This window comes from Colius striatus, chromosome 1 (assembly GCF_028858725.1).
Source record: "Colius striatus isolate bColStr4 chromosome 1, bColStr4.1.hap1, whole genome shotgun sequence".
Classification (NCBI taxonomy): Eukaryota; Metazoa; Chordata; class Aves; order Coliiformes; family Coliidae; genus Colius; species Colius striatus.
Window position 1 is genome coordinate 122,533,266 of NC_084759.1, and position 19,091 is coordinate 122,552,356.

A 19,091-nucleotide genomic window follows, 5' to 3' on the forward strand; every position below is an offset into this window, starting at 1 on the left:
CAACAGATCCAAAGAAAAGAAAGAAATACAGCAAGGGACAAAACCAAAATATCTTGGGAGTTTTCTAACTGAATTACTTAAAATTCTATGTAATTCTTTTCTGCTTCTTGTGTTCATCTTTGTCATCCTTGCAGCTTGTTTATATTTACCTTGTATATATATATAGCTTGTATAATATATGTAGCTTTTATAACATTTCAGGTAAGGGACACCATGAAAAACACACTGTATCTTAAACACCTCAAAGAAGCAGTGAACCACAAATAAGGTGACATGTCTAAATAGAAGAGAATAGACGCTCAAGCTTTTTTTCTTTGTCATAACAAAAGGTATCTACCAGCACTGCTTAAGCTTATTTGCCTAAAATAAACCCATAAAGTAAGAAATGTTAACATTTTTGCCAAGTAGAATTTTTAGAAATGGGGGGGGGGGGCAATATTTCTGTTAATTATATACAGTGTGTTCACAAATAGCTGGAATTTATATTGAAATTATAGTTTAAAGGTGGAAACCTGATTGTTTGTACATCTTGTACATATAGAGAATCTTCCATCATTGAAATTCCTTACATCAAGACAGGTGTCTTTTAGTAAAATTGTTGTAGTTCAAGCAGTAATTAATGTGAAAAAGTCCTGTGGCCTATGTTAAGCAGAAGAGAGGAGCCTTAAATGTTTCTTGTATCACAACCCATAGACTAAATTGTGGCTATTATACAAACAATAACCATACGAATAACTAAAGTGATATGAAATAAAGGCAAATGAAACTGTACAGTGAACTGATGTGGTAAACTGAATAGTCTCAGATACCAAACTTGAAAAAGATGTTGGCAAACAGATGTATAGCACTAGAAAGCAACTGTTATCACTGCTTTGACTCCATATTTCATTCATGTTCCTTCATAAAGATCATATATTGAATTGTCTCATGTAATGCAATTTCATTTCACCATCTCTTCAAAACACTGATCTCTACAGACTACTTTAAGAGAACTAAGCTTAATTAATGTCTCCAAGTAGTCCTACTGTTTGTAAGTATTGATAGTTCAGTCAGAAAATAAGCACAGTAGCATGTGAGCTAAATGATGTCTGGTTTTCAGTACTTAATTGTAAACAGTTTATGACTTTCGTTAATAACCTAGAATTTATTGCTGGAGATGATTCGCTTAGTAGTTACAAACAGAACAGTCACACTTGGTTCCTGGTTGATGGAAAAACAGAACTGAATCATAATTATTACATTCTTCATTAGATATTCTTCACCTACCCAGTGGTGCCATAAACTTCTTATTGTAGTGTATGCACTGTAGTCTTAAAACAACAAAGATTATTTGAGCAGTCTGTCTGACAATGTAGTGGTTTCGTCTCAGCAACAAAGCACCACACAGCCACTCATTTGTTCTATTCCAACTGGAATGGAGAGGAGAATCTGAAGAAAAATGTAAAACCTTGTGGGCTGAGATAAGGACAGTTTAATAAAACAACCCAAGGAGAGAAGAAATAGCAAGAACAATGAGACTAAAAAATAATTTACAAAACAAGTGATGCACAACATAACTCCTCTACCAGAGCCTGACATTTGCAATTGTCCGTCCCCTGGCCAGTTCCTCAAGTTCTATACTGAGCATGACATCAGTATGATATTGAATATCCCCTTGGCTAGTTTGGGTCAGCTGGTCATGGTTGTGCCCCTTCCCAGCTTCTTGTGAAAATTAATCTTGCTTATCCCAGCCAAACCCAAGACATTACCCATCCCTTATTCTATACCATCTATGTCATACCCAAATATTACAGTTTCAAATTATTTACCTACACTTTTCCTGTGTTTGAGATAGATAGATATATATATACACACACACATAGAGATCATTCTCTTAGTCATTCTCTCTCTCTCTATGGGCCATCCCTCTAACTTGTCCATTGAGTTCATTTAATCCATGACTTTGGGACTCCATCTGTCATAGGTCTTTCAAGGTAGGAGAGATGCGTGGTGTTGGATTGTTGCACAATGCATCTGGAGCTCATGGCCAGTGTATTCAGTGCAACCCATACTCACAATCTGCAGGCTGAAGGTGTTGATATTGAGGAAGTTGCTGTGTGTCAGCTTCTGAAACCAGTCCAAGTTCCATCACCTCTGCAGTTCACTCAACAGAAGTCCATCCTCCAGTGACTGAAGTGGTTCTTATGATAACACCACTGATATGGCATATAGCAACTGTAGTAGTAATGACATACAACGGCAGCGTTACTTAGCAATTAACATTACACAATTTAATTCACTGGCCATTCAAACCCCAAATCAAATTCTTTTGAGGTATGCATTGAATTTCCCCATCTTTCTGCATCACCCACCAATTCCGCTCAGATCCTTCACAAAAAACAATCCCGCAGATCAGTCTGCCTTTGCCTGAGGCAGGAATAACCCAGACTGCCTTCCCTAACATATTCTCCGTGTGCTCTGCAGGGACATTATCTTCTACAGCACATAGAAGTTCTGACTGTGCAGGGCTAGCTTGATTGGTAGATCCTCTAGTGTTAATTAACCAGGTGGCTTCTGCTAAGTGTGTGTCCCGATCTTTGAAGGTCCCACCCCCCATCATTCTCAGTGTGGATTTTAGCCATCTATTGCATTGTTTGCTTGTCCCAGAGGTTGGTGCATGACAGGGGATGTGATACACCCACTCAATGCCATTCAGTCTGGCCCAGGCATCTATGAGGTGACTTCTGAAGGGATTCCTATTGTCTGACTCACTTCTTTCTGGGGTGCCATGTCGCCACAGGGCTTGTTCTTCAAGGCCCTGGATAGTGTCCTGGGCTGTGGCTTGGAGCATACGGTGTGTTTCCAAGCATCCAGTGGTTGTTTCCACCATCATGAGCACATGCCACTTGCCTTGGCGAGTTTGTGGGATTGTGATATAGAGTCAATTTACCAGGCCTCCCTGTAATTATATTTCCATTGTCCTTCATAGCACAGAGGCTTTAACTGCTTGGCTTGCTCAGTTGTGGCACGTCTCACATTCATCAATAACTTGTGCAATAGTGTCCACACTCAAATCCAGCCCTCGATCACGAGCCGATTATAGGTGGCATCTCTTTCTTGATGGCCTGAGGTGTAATGGGCCCACTTAGGTGTAAATAATTCACCTTTAAGCTGCCATTCCAAATCCATCTCAGTCACTGCATTCACTACTTCCCCCTTACCTTCTTTCCAGTCCACAGCTGCCAATGGGTTGGCAAAAGAAGTTGATGCACTTTGTAAAAACTTCCACCACATGGGTGATGTGCATTGGACTTTATCTGGATCTGTGGGTAACTGCTCGTTATCTGGATCATTATAAATAATCTCCAGCACAGCTAATTCCCTCAGGTACTGAATACCTCTCTGCACAGTTGCCCACTCGCCTGGGTAGCATGGGATATCTTCCTTGAAGGGGTACCTTTTCCTCACGCCTGACAAAAATCATCTCCAGAGGCTGAGGGCTTGTGGTTTTTTTCCAATTGCCTTGTCAATGAGCCCTTCCCTAGAGAGAGAGCCCAGCTGCATGGCTTCCCTACCCTCTAATTCCAAGCTGTTAGCCCCATTATCCCAGCATCAGAGCAGCCAGGTGACAATGTGCTCCCTTGGATGACATCTAAAATTCTTTCACACGTCTGGCAGCTCACTCAGGGATAGGGATCGGGTGATTATCTCTGCTTCTGCCTCTTCCTCCCATTCTTATGGTGACTCTGGTTCACCTTCATCCTTCACTAAGTGAACTGATTTTTTCATGTATTTCTTGATCTGCATAGGGGTGACAGATTCTGGCAGAGGCTGGTTCTCTGATTTATCTGCAATGCCTGTCACTGGGGTCTGAGTAGCCACAGCACATGTCACTGGGGCTGAGGTTTGGGTAGCCACAGTGCATGTCATTGGGGCTGAGGTTTGAGTAGCCACAGTGCATGTTGTTGGGGCTGAGGTTTGAGTAGCCACAGTGCATGTTCTTGGGGCTGAGGTCTGAGTAGCCACAGTGCATGTCGTTGGGGCTGGGTTAGCTGCAGGGCCTGTCAGTGTGTCTTCCTCCCCTTCCCCCTGAGGTTGACACCTAATATAGAACAGTGTCCGGTAGATACTGGCCAGGGCCCAGCACAGTGTGGTCAGTTTTATCTGTTTAGAATAGTCACAACACTTTCTTTTCAAATATTCTACCACTCTGTAAGGTTGCTGTAGTTGTTCAGCGGTGAAGTTCCAAACCACTGGAGGTGAGAAGTTCTCTAGATATCTGCCCATATTCTCCCACCTACCATGCCACCCATTACTATCCAGCCTTGGGGCAGATCTTCAGGTAGCTTTCTTAAAAATAACTTTCACAATGCTAAACAAGATCTGTAACATATTCAGGAGACATATCAATAAGAGGATGATGACTGGAACATTCCACAGGTATTCAAAATTCTCAAAAGCTGCTGTAATTTGTCTAAAGGAGGAAGAGGAGGTGTAAGAGTAGGAAAGAGCATCTTTCTCTACCCTCCCCATACACTGGGTTCAGTTTCTAATGAATTCTGAGAGGAGGTGCCCCAGGTACTTGAATGACAACAATGCTGCATACAAACACCAGCTCAACCCCATGACCAGTGATATAATCGTTTCGTAACTCAACATTAGCCAGTACAACAAAATCAGTCCTCATCCTTTTCCCCAAGGCGGCGAACAGCACTACGGGGAGTACAGGATTCAGACAGCAGACTGCATGGATTGCTATTATACATGTTTTTACATGCTTTACAGAGCTGATGACCTCTAGATTTATATATAGCCCAGGGAGAAGAGTAAATACCTCCACAGACCAAATAATTTACATTCTTTCTTTGATCTGCTGGAGACAACTCTTTCTCTTCATTTCCTATACAAATTTCTTTGCTGGAATATCTATCTAAATCTTCCTGTGTGCATTTCATGTCTTAAAGTGACAATCTCAGCTGTAACATTGCCTTGTGAAGAGACAGAGAAGCCATCCTACACTTTCTGAGAATTCTGACTAGCCAGAAGCTCCTGCAGAAAGGCCACTCTACTTTCAACTACTGGAGAAGGAGATCTGGTCTTCTTTGTACGTCAGTGAGGACTTTTTATATTACTTTTGATCAAAAATACTAAAATGTTAAGGGAATAGTGAAGGGGAAAAGACATTAAAGATGGAGAGAGAAGAGGAACTATATACAAAGTCATGGGGCAGCCTCAGCAGATGTAGTTTTCATTGCTGGAAAGAAGAAACCCTGCAGAAGTCAAGGAGGGAAAGGGCTTCCCCAGTGGTTTTCCTCTGCTGTGAATATCTGTTGAGGGTTACACAGGGCACAGATTCCTCTCTAAAAGGAGCTATTTTGAAAGAGCTGACAGAACATTAGCCAGTCAGTTGGCTAATACCAAGGGAGGATGAGCAGTCTATCAGGCAGTGCCCAGAGAACAGCTTTTGGCAATAATCTTCTTATATAAGTAATGTCAACTAGTGGAGAGTACTGAAAGCACCTGAGGATGCTGGGGAAGATTCCTTGAGTCAGGAGGGAAGCTGTAATCACTGTTTTGACAAGGTAAGGTTCTGATCTGCATAACATTCTGAAGAAGGTGATCAGCTTTCTCAACAGCTGAGTTCATCTGTGCTGGGACAATGCCCTGTAACTTGTGTGTAAGACAGTGGCTGTAACTTAGTCACTCAGAGAAGACAGCTGTGCCAAGACCTTGTGGCTGCTGGGCTTGCTTCTTGTCAGCTACTCGTGTTCCCAAGTTAATACTCCTTTATGTTGCATCTTCCTTTGCTCTTCTGAGAGCCTTGGAAGAGTAATTTATTTTGGTAAGAGTCCGAGAAAGAGTTCAAGTTAATGGTTGTTTTTTGCAAGAACTTGCAGAAACTGAACTCTTCTGCCAGTCAAGGCTGGACATAAAGGCTGTACATGTTCTTATGCTTGTCCATATTTAAAATTACTTATATAAATGGAAAAGGTGTTGTATAAATTTAGTTGCAGTTTTGATGTCAAGGAATAAGCAATTAAATAATTAAATTGGAAAAAACTGTTCATCATGATGCCTTTTCCACAGCTCTCCCCACTCTACACCAGGAATAGTGTTTTAGGAAAATTTTTCATACTAAAAATAGAAAAACTAAAATAGCAAAGCAGAGACAGAAGGAAGTGTTCTAAAAACTATATTTTCTTTTTCTTAGAGCAATATGATTAGTGTAATAAAGATTTTAAGCCATGTGTGTGTTTTTCCTAGTATTTCAGAGAATGTAGCAGTCTAAATTATTTAAACATTTCAACATTCTAGTAATTTGCCGTGAGGTTTTTTTTTGTTAGCCTGTAAGGTACTGTGATTTTCTGAAAAAGATACCTTTTCACAATTTGCTGGTCAGAATATATTTCTTTCTAAAATGAGATTCAATTTTTTGACAACACCTCCAAGTTATTCCTTTATCTCTCTTATACTGTTTACATAATTTCAGAAATGGTTTCAAGGCTTTTGCTGAGTTTTTGCTTTATGAATTCTTTTTCAGTTGTTTTATTTGGCACCTATTGTATTTTAAAAAATGTGTATTTTATATACTGTTTTGCTCTTTGAATATATTGGAGAACTGATATGATGTTCCAGACCATTCTAGCAGCATGGGAACACCTTTTTTGGTATCAGTCCATTTTTTTTTACTTTTCCTTATAATGATTGTGGTTTGTTGCTAAGAATATATAATATCCACATTTCTGGCAGACTTTCTGTTAAGTGATCAATGTTGAGCAAACTCTCAGGTCTCCATTTAATTGGGTTTCATGTTATCTCAATCAGATTGACAATCTGATTAAATTTTGGCAGGAGCACTTCATACTGACATAAATCACTACAACCACTTCCTTCTTAAGAAGAAGAGTAGTCTTTCTTTCTTTCTAGCTAATTGACTGGATTTTGTAAAGGCATCAAAGGACATCTCAACTTGCTTGTGGGATATATGACTAATAGAGGGATACTTTTCATGCACAATGAAAACTACAGTATGAAATGTCATTGTTTTCTCTTGAAGAAATCATTATGTAATTTCAGTACTTATTGAAATGGAAGACGTTCATTAAAAATCTGAGTCTTGCTTCAAAGCTTTCAAGCTTCAAAGTCAAGTTGATAGTTTCTGTAAAAGTGAAAAGTCAAGAATACACAAAGCAGTTTCCATTTAATTTACATAATGTAGAAGAAAACTTCTTCAGAGGAGTGCCTAGTTTTCTGAGAAAATCGTATGGCTCTGTTTGGTGAAGCCTAGCAATGTATTATATTAAAGTGTCTTTTAATCTCTATATTTGTTACATATCTGGAGTGACTTTAGGAATAGCATTTTCGTTTAAGTTCACATATTGTAAAAGGTAGTATTTGATAATATCTAACAACAGTCTGGGTGACAATGAACAGTCATAGGGTAGTTTTCATCGTGGAAGAAAGAACACGCAGAATATTTTCTTATATGGCTGTCTCATAAATCTAGTGAAAGTATTTAAGAAGAAATAGCTGAGCTTAAGAAAATAGAAAAAATTGTGGTCATAGTTTTCATTCTTTAGCAAGAATGGTCCTTCACACTATATGACCAGCTATTGGTGCCTAGAATTTCAGACAGGCCAGCAAGAAATTAACTCTAGAAATGGATGGCCAGTAGTTAGTAATTCTGTATGATTTTTCTCTTACTGTGGAACCTTGCTCTTGAAACACAATGTTCTTGAAATTTTAAACCTAAGATGGGCAAATGAAGGACATGTGGTAGCTGGGAAATAGACATCTATTCAGTCTGATGGTTGTTGTGGCAGTACATGCTAGAGATTATAACCTAGAAGCAAACTTCAAAAAAGACCAAAACATCCTCATGTCAGAGGTGATTTTGAGACTTTATCCACAGTTAGGGTATTGGCTTTGCTCATGTGCTTTGGATACCTGCTTGTGAATTTATCAGAGGACTGAAAAGTAACATGTTCCCAGGTGGACCTGAACCTACTTCATCTAATAACACAACTGCAAGAATTTGGAGTAGCAGCATTCAAGTCAACTAGGATTCACTTTGTAACTTGCAAGTTACTTGTCAGTCACTATACATATGTTTTCAACACTTTCAAAGTCATGAATTTTTTCTCTTCCTGTGACTTACCTACTACAAATAAGCACTGAGTTAACATCAGTGTGAAGTGCTTAAGTGGATGTATCAACCAGGGAGTTTTTTGAATCGGCTAGGACCTAACAGAGCATTCATGTGCTTTGGAGCACAAGAAAGAAAGGTAGAGCTAGTACAGAAATGCAAGAAATAATAATAATAAAAATAAGTAAAATTACTAAATATGAACTTGACCTTAAAAGTAGCAAATGGTGCATCTGAAGAGAAAACAAAAGAATTGTTTAGTTTCAGGGGAAGGATCAAGAAAAACAACTTAGCTTTTGTAAAACTACAAAGTGAAATGGGCAAATTATTCTTTGCATCTGCTGTGAACAGAACAATGAAGCTAACAGCTTTAATTTCAGCAAGGAGTATGTAGGTGGCATATACCTTCTGCATTTTTTTTCTGTCAGATGTTTGTTGATCCGATTGCACTTACAATATAATTGCTAAGTTGCTGCTCAAAGGTATTTGCATTTATACATACTAAACTAACTCCCATTCTCAAAGCAGGTCTCTTCAAACAACCTTGGTTCTCTTTCCACTAAAGACATTGGAATTATTGCGAAATTAAGACAATTAGTGGTAAAATTTATCCCTGTACAGATGGGTAGAACAAAGCTCATATCATACTTAAGTCTCTCTTGAATCAACAAACCAAAATTTCCATGAAGGGTAAGCCTTGTTCTGCATTCATGTTTCAGTAATAATTTGCCCCTTGAACTAGAATGTGAAGACTGCATATTTCAACTGTGTTCAATCTAGTGTGATACATAAGGCCAAAAAAAGAAAAAAAATTACTCACTTGAATGAATTCAATGTTAAATGTCCTGACACAAGATTAGATACTTGGAAAACTGCAGAGCTATCCAAATACTTTAAAAGTCTGGAATCTTTTTGTTTGTTGAGTGCACCTTACAGGGGACAGTACTAGAAAGTATGTGAAATTTATATAAATATTAAACAATTCTTTTAATTCAAAGAGTGCCAAATGTTCTCCTCGGAGAGCAACTTAGGGCCAAGTAACTGGAAGACAGCCAGCACCTCTCTCGCTCCTTTATAATTAATTCAGAAACTTTGCTGTACCATAAGAATAACAAATTGAAATATGTATGTTCTTAAAAACTGTTTATACATTTGTGGGGGAGGAAGATGTTACGGATAAAAAGTATTACGTAGCTGTTAAATTAAGTTTGTATATAAAAGCTAGAAATAACCTGCTTGTGGAACTGAATGATAAACAAAATAACATATGTCATACCAAGCAAAATACCTGCTTTTTGTCAAAATCCATGAATCTGTACCAGAAGATGAGATTAAGTTTCAGTCTCTGCAGGCAGCATGCATTTGATTATATTTTAGTAGCAAATGGGTTTTTTATCTGATATAGATTTAGTTTTCCTAGAATGTGTGTAATATCTTTATAACATCAAAGAAACCTGAATCTACTCATTCATCATCTTTAAAAACTTTCATGTGTTATCATGAGAAACTGTCATGACATCTTTCCATGTTCATAACTGTGAGAGAATGAGTGTAGGATTCATTGTGTCTATGATATAATACTTAAATGCACTTGGTAATGCTCTTATCAATAGTTGCCTACACTCACAGCCTATAAAGTAAATGTTTTCTTGAGTGAATGATGGTGTTACAGTTCTGTTGTACACAGTATTAATCCTAGTAATGTCCACTAACTCCTGTTTGTTGAACTGGAATAATTGCTTATTTTAGGAAAGGAAGTAAAAAAGCCTACCTTGAGAATCTTAAATACTATCATAGCACAAGTTACATGCTTATAGTAATGAACATGCATACTTATGGAGATAACATGACTTAGTTCAGTGCTTAAGTGGTATGGCTCTTTTTTTTGTTCTTAATATGGGTAGGCAGGAAGGCTGTCTTGTTTCATGTTCTCTTTTATCGCTTTTCCGGAGATTATCCCCCTAACCTGCACACTCTTCAAAATTATGGACCTGCTGGACAGTTCTTCTAAAGTTATAAAGTGGAAAGAACCATTATTCCATATGCAAAGGTTTTAAAAATACTGTTGATATGATAGTAACTTTTTTTGTTGTTTTTCCTTTCCAGGATTACTTACTGTCATCTACCCTTCCAGAGTAAATGGCTTTATGTTGGAACAGAGAGGGGAAATACACACATTGTAAATATTGAATCCTTCATTCTTTCTGGATATGTTATCATGTGGAATAAGGCAATAGAACTGTAAGTGCAAACTTTTTTTACATTTGCATCTGTGGTAATTTTTGTAGTTTTTATAAGATTCATTTTTTAAAATACTCTGGTTTTACAAATATTAACAAATCCTTTGAAAATCTTTTCTTTTAATGAATGCATGTACAGTATTAACTGTTTTGTTACTGGACTTTAGGAATTCAGATTTATGATAGAGAGCATGTAATTACATATATAAATATTTAATGTAAAATTTAAAAATATTCAATAATCTGTTTAACTATGAAGTTCCATGAAATACAGATAGTCATTAATCTCACAAATTCATATTTTGATATTTTTGTGAAGGGAGCTTGATCAATGTCTTGCCAAATATCCTATGCAGAGAATAATGGAGTATATTGGCTCTAAGACTCAATGAAGAACTTTTCTTCATTGAACTGTAAAATCATTTAGATGAGAAGAGACCAGAAGTTGCTAGACCAAGCTTCCTGCTCGACACTAGTCTAATTTCAAATTTAAGTCAGACTCATGAAAAGCTGATGAAGTGATAGGAAAGATAATACGTGCCTGTTAAATGTCAATTCTCTGACAGGCTAACACAAGTGTCTGTGTCATGGGTATGAAATGGAGGGAGACATAAAAATCTGACTGGGATAAATCTATACTTCTGCAAGTAAAAGCCTTAACAGAATTAAAAATATCTTTCTCTGGTGTTTCTTTTGTGAAGTTCATCAATAAGAACTTGCTGTGAGCAAACATCATATTTCATGAAGTTTCTGTAACATCTACCTCATGTTGTGAGAGACTTGTAACTTCTAGCAGAAAACTGAAATTCACCAATGTCAGTGAACCAAAAGGATGGTATCTAAGAATAGGGCTACAGGCTTACAGTGGTGGATCTAATTCTCTGTCCCAAACAGAGTACAAATTAATGGCAACCACTTTTCTCCAGAATTCTTCCTTTTCCCTTTTTTCCCCTCTGCTATTATTACTGACTTTCACTAATTTTCTTTATTTTCCTCTGCCCCCACCAAACTCCATAGACACAATAAAAAAAAAATCAAATTTCATCTTCAAAAAAAGATTAAAACAAGAATTCAGATGGTAATCAGTATTCAAGAGTCCGATGGTAAATCTTTTGGCCAATTCACAGTTTTTGCTCAGCTCTGCTCAGTAGTTTTGGCTGAAAAATTATTGTTTGATAATGTGGTTTAATCAAAACCAGAATTAGTATGTTCATTCTGATGAGTTCTTCAGTTGGGAAGCATCTTAACTATTTTCTCTTTCTCATCTTGTTTTAGTGATCTTGTAATATTTGATGGGGGTTTTATTATTCCTATATTTTAAAATGTATATATATACACCATATTGGGTAGATATCACCTTTGAGGTTTTGAGAACAAAACATTTTTGGCTTTGGTGCATTTGGAATTTTCTCTAGGCATTAAGGTGTTTCTATTCTGCATAGAAATACTGAAAGTGTTTTTATGAAATGGAAACTTTCCACTAAGATTCACTTCCTAATTGTTTCTAAATTATTTTGGTTAAATCCTTTGGGTTTTTTTAATGGCCACAGCAGATATTTTTCATGGGAACAGAATAGAATAATACCTCTCTTTATTGGAAACTATGTGGATAATAAGGGCTGCTTGCTAACAAGCTTTGGTACTGAGTTGTTGAAATGAGCTAGATGCTGTGCAGGAAGCTACCTCTCCAGAATTTTTTAATAAACAAGCAGTCTCTCCTAACTATTTTCTTTATATTATCTATCCACATGGTTTAACCCTAGCCAGCAGCTAAGCACCACACTGCTGCTCACTCTCTCCCCCTGCCCCCCACATAGGATGGGGAGGAGAAATGGAAAAGAAAACAAAACTTGCAGGTTGAGATAGGAACAACGTACTAAATAAAACAAAACATAATAAGAATTAAATATAATAGTAATATTTGAGAGAAATAAAACCCAAGAAAAGACAAGTGATGTAGAATGTAATTGCTCACCAGCTGCTGAAGGATGCCCAAACAGCAATATGCCTCTCCCAGCCAACACTCCTCAGTTTATATATTGTGCAAAACGTTCTATGGCATGGAATAGTTGACAAGTTCTACTCAGCTGTCCCATATGCCCTTCCTCCCATCTTCTGGTGCACCCACAGCCTACTAACCGGCAAGACAGGGTGAGAGCAGAAATGGCCTTGATGCTGTGTGAGCACCACTCAGCAATAACCAAAACAGTTCTGTATTATCAACATTCTTTTCAGCATTAACTCAAAACATAGCCCTGCAGCAGCTGCTAGGAAGAAAATGCAGGAGTATACCTAGATAGACAGGGAATCTTGTGTCTCCAGAGTATTTTCTCTGTGTTAGAGTAAGAGGTTGGTGGGGATTATGGCACTGCTGAAGTTGAAACTAGATTACTTTTCTCAGTAAAGAAATTTGAACTCTCTGTGGTAACAAACATGAGGATGGGCTTTTGGCAGTAGACTTTCCTTTAAAATTGTACCGAGATGTATTTCTGAGAGAATAATGTAATTTGGGCCATGGATATGTTCTTATTTGTTTATATTTTTTAATCTTCACATTATTTCTACACTTCAGTATTACAGACTCATATGATAATTCACTTTGGAAGGCCCATCTGGAATTTTCTAGACCAACTTCCTGCCCACAATAAGATCAGCTATGAGACCAGGTTGTTCAGTGCTTTATAAGTTCATTGGGCCTGTTGATACTAGATACTTTCAAAGATGAAATAAGAAAACATAACTATGTAAAACTTCATGAACAGCTTCAACCTTAGCATGAAGGATGTAAAGGGTAATAGTGCTCATCACATTGTTTTTGACTCTGAGATAGATTGTATCATTTCAGAAGGTGAGATTAGTCTGAAGATGTTGCTATTCTCTATAAAGCTTGAAAGGAGAGTGCTTACCTTCTGCGCAAGCATATTTGTGTGTAAGTTACTGACAAGAAAAGACCAGTAAAAGTGATTGCTCTGCTGCTGTACTAAGTCTTCAGTTTAGAGGGAAGGTTTATAAATAGAACTGTGAGTGTGTCTGTGTCAGATATTTGTGTCATCTCCACAAACAAGCCTGAAGGAGAATTCTTCCCTCTTCACACAACTCTCATCCAGTTTCTAAAACTGCAGACTATTTTACCAACATAATTTGACTTTCTTTCAAAACCCTTCTTATTTTTTCTTACTGACTTGTACCTATTTCTAATGAAATCTCCATGAATTTTCATCATAGTTGTCACTGAGATTTCAAGGCTTTACAGTAAAAAATAGATAGGAGAATTGAACTGGTGAATTTTTCAAAAACCTGAAATGCTTTGACTTTAGAATGTTAAAGTATCCATTACCACACCTAAGTCACTGTAAAGCCAGATTACATCTCATTGCATGAGAGTGCCAAGAAAACAAAACAAAAACAGATTGCTGATATTATAGTTCCCTTAAGAACGTGATTGAAGAGGTGTCTACACACATTACTAACACTATGGCCAAGATAACCTTAAGAGGTGAGAATACCTCTGCTGTTATTTCCCCCTTTGGAAAACACCTGTAAATGGCATTCTGAACTTTCATTATGGATTTAGTTTGTCCCTCTAAGGTCATGATGCTGTTGCTCAGTAAATAATATAATAAATGGTATTGCACAGGTGAAAAAACTAAGGAGCATTGAAAACGTATTCCAACAATTCATTTTAATCTGTTCATGCACTTACCAAGGTTTCAAACCCATAAGGAGCTTTGTGCCACTTCTTGAGATTAGTTAATTCCAGAGAACATAACCCTCATCCTCAGGAAGGACACCCCACATTGTCAGTCAGTGAGGCCCATCAATGACTGCAGGATTATTTTTTTTTCTAGCAGTGATTCTGTTGCAGTGAAAGACTGAGGTGAAGAGGCTTAATAGTTTAAATAACTGAAGGAGAAACAGATTTGTATGTAACATTTTTAGACTTTGTGTCTGATTCTTTGTGTCAAGAAATCCTATTACCTTGCCCTGCATGGCTACTTGTACTTATGAAGTTGGCTCTTGGTTTGGTTTTTGGTGCTTTTTTGTTACCATTTGTGATTTTATTGACTACTTTTGTATCAAAACATACTGAAAGACCTATAAAGCACTACATTTTAAGGTTATAGTGGTTTTCTCATTGTGATCTATTCAGGAGCATATAGTAGAGATATATGTAACTTTATCGTGGAGACTAGAGTCTTCTCGTATAGGAGAGATCATCATGCTTGCTTGAATATGTAATATGAGTGATAAATTAAGGCCTGAATAGACTAATAATGCAAGAGAAACATGTTTCAGTACTGTGGCATAAGTGATTCTAGAAGTTACAGGAAAAATTGCTTTATAAATTGTGTGTAACATCTAAGTTTCAGTGTACCTTGCCTTATCCAGACCTGAGAAAGAGCATTAGAATATAAGGAGTTTTAAAAATGTTTTTTCTAGCAATTTTTGTCTCAGACATTTCTATCACCTTATTTGTTGACATTGCCTCAGACCACACTGAAGCATCTTTTCAACTAAGAATGAAGAACAACTCAAAACTTTTAAATTTGTCATTTCCCTGTCATGTAGCAGAGCTAGTCCTTTACCAGAGATGTTTGAGTCTTACGATACTGTTTGATTTTTTTGCTCTGTGGTAAACAAAGAATTTCTCTCTTTTCCTTCAAAATGGTTTGAAATAGGCCTGGAAGACAAAAAGTAGTCAATGGGCCCAGAGTGTCTCCATTTACTCCAACTATAGTGAGATTAATTTTCTCAGCCTTCAGGCTCATACATTTTGGAAGGCAATCTGATGCTGGAAATGAAGGAAAGGTCTCAATATGAGGCCACTGAACTCTGAAAATGAGAAATCTGCATTGTAAGGCCCCTTCCCAAGCATGCAGATTCCAGTATTTGAACACTACACTAACTAATGAATGAAAAGCTGAAGCTTGTCAAACTGTATGTGATTCAGAGTATCAAAGAATTGCGCAACTTGGAATTCAGTTATGACAGAGACGTATTTTAGTCTTTCCTTAGCCCTTTCCTTGCCCATCCTCTTTTCCTAGATGTGTCTAACAGCCAACAGTTCCACAGCAGTGAAGGACAGCAGCATGCAGAAGTAGCAGTCTACGCTACCCCCTTTGTGCCTAGACCCAAATGGTAATAGTTCCTAAAGTGCAACTTGCAAGACATCCTTCTTTTAGACATTTTAGAAATTGTGGTGAAGACTGTAAGTTGCATCTTGAGGTTGAACTGATTCTTACTTACTCCAATTCCCAACTTTGATCCACAGTATGTGAATGATGTATCTAACTTGTTCTTTTTGATTTCTCTGTGACTCTACCAATGAAAAGTGTTGAAACCTCTGATGTGCTGCATCTTTGTGCAAAGCAGAACTGAGGAAGATGTCTGACTACTAGCATTACAGAAGTGTCTGCTTATCCACATGCTTTTCTCAGCACTATCAGATTCAGTCAATTCCAACTCTGTAATAATGACTAATATATATGTTTTCCCTTTTTTTTTCCTCACCTTTCCTTCTACTGCTTTCTACCACCAGATTTTCATTCTTCTCAGAAATCAAATAAGATGCTCCTGTAATTGTGCAGGCATTTTTTTCAAAATTAAAATTGTTTTCTCTTGATTAGATTCTATTATGTCAGACATTACTTTTACTTACCTTAAATATAGTCTTGATATTTGAAGTTCTTACAACAATATCTAAGTCGCTCTGTTTCTTAGAGTGTATGAAACTTTCCAGAATGATGGAAGAATACATCATTTGTGTGTTTTCCACATTTTCCTGGGTCCAAATTATATTACTGAAGACTTCTTTTTGAACTTTCTAATTTTAGAATAAAATAGTGAAATAAAATCTTCCATTATTACAAGTTTTTGAAGACTTCTGTTTTATGGTGAATGATTTCTTCATTTCAGTCTTGTTCTGCTGAGTAAGAGACGTGTCTTGCAGCATATTTGCTCTCATCTCCCAAAATGATCATGCACCAAATAAATGAATTCCTACTGCTGTCGGGAATGTCCGATGAAGTACAAAACAGCTCAAAGTATGACTGGTTTCTTAACAAAATTCTTGTTCTGTATAGCTGTCATGCGAACCTTTTGTTCCATTTTTCAATTCTTCTGCAGTGGGCTTAAAGGTCAAGGAAGTGTATGAAATGTTACAGTCTTTCATATCATTAGCTCATACTTCTTGTTCAGTTGAAGGTAGCTTCTACTGCAAATCATTGCTGGTATTTTTTGGACTTGACCTTCATGTTTTTTGTCTTTCTGCTGTGTATAGACTTCACTTTGAGTTCCATCTTTTTCACATCTTTTCAGAGCTTTTCTTTTTCTTAGTCATTCTCAGCTGTACTCCAGCTAACATATGGGAATGAAGAATGCTCTTTTCAATTATTTCACTTTTGCCTTACTTTCGCCAACTGACTCTTCCTTATTTTTCCCTTTCTCAAGGGGTAGTTTTATACTTGAAGGAATGCCTATACACGAGTATCTGGCATCAACAGCAGTGTGTTTTATTCACAGTAGCATCAAAAGTGATTGGTTTCCCAGCACCTCTTTCTCCTTCCCAGGAGCTGTTGGATCTCTGCTTTTGCTTTTAATGTAATTTGGCAGTGTTTTTCTTTCTTTGTAGGCTGTTGCACAATGACAGCATACAAGTTTCCAGTTTCCTTGACAACTCTACTATAATGGCAATGAGGGGAAACAAAACATTTTATATACACTGAAGCTACATGAGGCAAAATGTTTTTGTGTGTAGACATTTCCACATACAGTATAATTTACTGTATGAAAGTAGTAATTACTGTATGTGTAGCTCTAGTAGTGTTTTGTGGGTTCTGTAAACTAATATTACTGATATAATACAGTTAACTAAATAATTGCTTCATTTAATCCTACTTGTAGTGCAGCCATGATGTCTACCCTTAGGAGAAGTTGACTGTAGAGTCTAAGGCCTGGCACTCCTTTCACAAGCAACATTTCTCTGGGGCTACAGAAAACACTTCTATGATTTCTATTTATATGTACTTTCCTTGAGGAGATAAGAAGATGCAAGAAGTAAGGCACTAATCTGCCTTTGGCAGACTATTCTATAGTGTGGTGTAAAGAACTAACTTCAGGTTCCTAGTCCTGCACCAGGAAAGAGATAACATTGCTTCAGGAGAAGCAAGCAGGATGTATTGCCAGCGAAGATTTATCATATCTCTCCTTCTATATCCATCCAATAAAGCAAGTTCTAAGCAGCACCCTTAAAGACCATGTAGAACAGTGAAAGTTACATACAGTTCGTACAGTTTTCTTCCCTGCTCTATCTGAACTTTTGTATCAGTATACCCTTCCCCGAACATCTTCCACAAGGTGGGACTATGCATGTCCTATCCCAAAGCAAACCAAAGGCTTTGTGCTGCACCTCATGAATGCTCCTTGTTTAATCCAAAGAAGAGTCTGTTTCTATGCAAATACTTTACTTGATATGTTTAAAAATGCCTAATGTTTCTTGGAGACTCAGAAGGGCAGTGCACCTGGACTGACAGAGGGTAGGCTTTACAATTCCAAAAAGCTTCAGAAACCTCTGTCCTCATCACCCCAGAAACTCTGTGTGTAATATTTTCTGTGATGACACATGTGAAATGAATTTTAGGTCGTAAAGTTATTTGAAAAATACAATTTCTCATTTCCTGACAGAGCTAGTGTTATGACTGGCAGGTTTAATAGACTCTCTCTTTTCTCTTACCTATGTATAATTAAAGCTGGCAGCTGTTAAGTCACCAATGTCTTTGTGGTAAGTGAAACCCAATTGGTTGCAAGACTACCACCCAGCTGCTCTGTCACTGTCCCCCATCAACAAGACAGAGAAAGAAAATAAGATGAAAAAACTCATGAGTCAAGATAAAGATCACGTAGTCATTACTGTCAGTGGGCAAAACAGACTTGATTGGGATTAAATGAATCTTCTCTCTGTTAAAATAGAGTAGATAGGTGATAAACAAAGACATAAATTAAACCACCTTCCCCCCAGCCCTTTTTTTCATAGGTTCAAATTCACTCCTTCATTCCCAACTCCTCTGTCTCCTCCTCCCCCCTGAGCAATGCAGAGATACATAATGGGAGTTGTGGTCAATTCATTACAGCTCCTTTCTGCTGCTTCTTCCACCTCACACTTTCCCCCTGCTCAGGTTAGCCTAAAGTTAGATGTACTGTAGTGGCTACAGCTCATTTACAAGTTTGCTTCCACCCAAAGATAAATGGGTACATTCTTCAGTAAGTATATATCTTAAAAATGATATGGTTGTCACATAGATTTATCTAAACTGTTCTTGACTTTCCAAATTGATAGGTACAAAGAGCAGACTGGATGGGATCAAACTTTAGCTTGGAAAGACAGTATGCTCTTTCTCTTTTTCCATCCATTTGCCCACTTTTCCAACATTCCTGGTCAAGTACCAATATTGGTATGGCCAAGCAACCCAGCCTGCATACTGGTTGGCTGAAGGGTCTGGGATAACTGCCAAAACCAGTATGCCTTGTCAGCCTGCATGTGCTCCTTCCATTATTTTGTCTGTTGCCAGCTTACTCATGCCTGATGTTTGCTTGGCTTTGCTCCCTCTTCTGTCATCTGTCAGTGGTTCTTATCTGGCTAAAAAAGTAAAATTTCTTATGCTGCCTCTTCATGGCTTTTTCCTCTTCTTATCATTCCTCCTTTGCCTACCATGGTATAGGTAGCATGT

At 37.5% G+C, this 19,091-nt stretch overlaps 1 protein-coding gene across 2 annotated transcripts in view; it reads left to right on the plus strand.

Moving 5' to 3' along the window:
- Positions 1 to 19,091, plus strand: part of STXBP5L (syntaxin binding protein 5L) — a 199,500-nt gene that overhangs the window by 85,019 nt on the left and 95,390 nt on the right. For both annotated transcript variants that reach the window (XM_061988737.1, XM_061988738.1), the window contains exon 5: positions 10,232 to 10,366. In XM_061988737.1, coding sequence (XP_061844721.1) covers positions 10,232 to 10,366 — 135 coding nt within the window. The remainder of the gene's footprint in view (positions 1 to 10,231; positions 10,367 to 19,091) is intronic.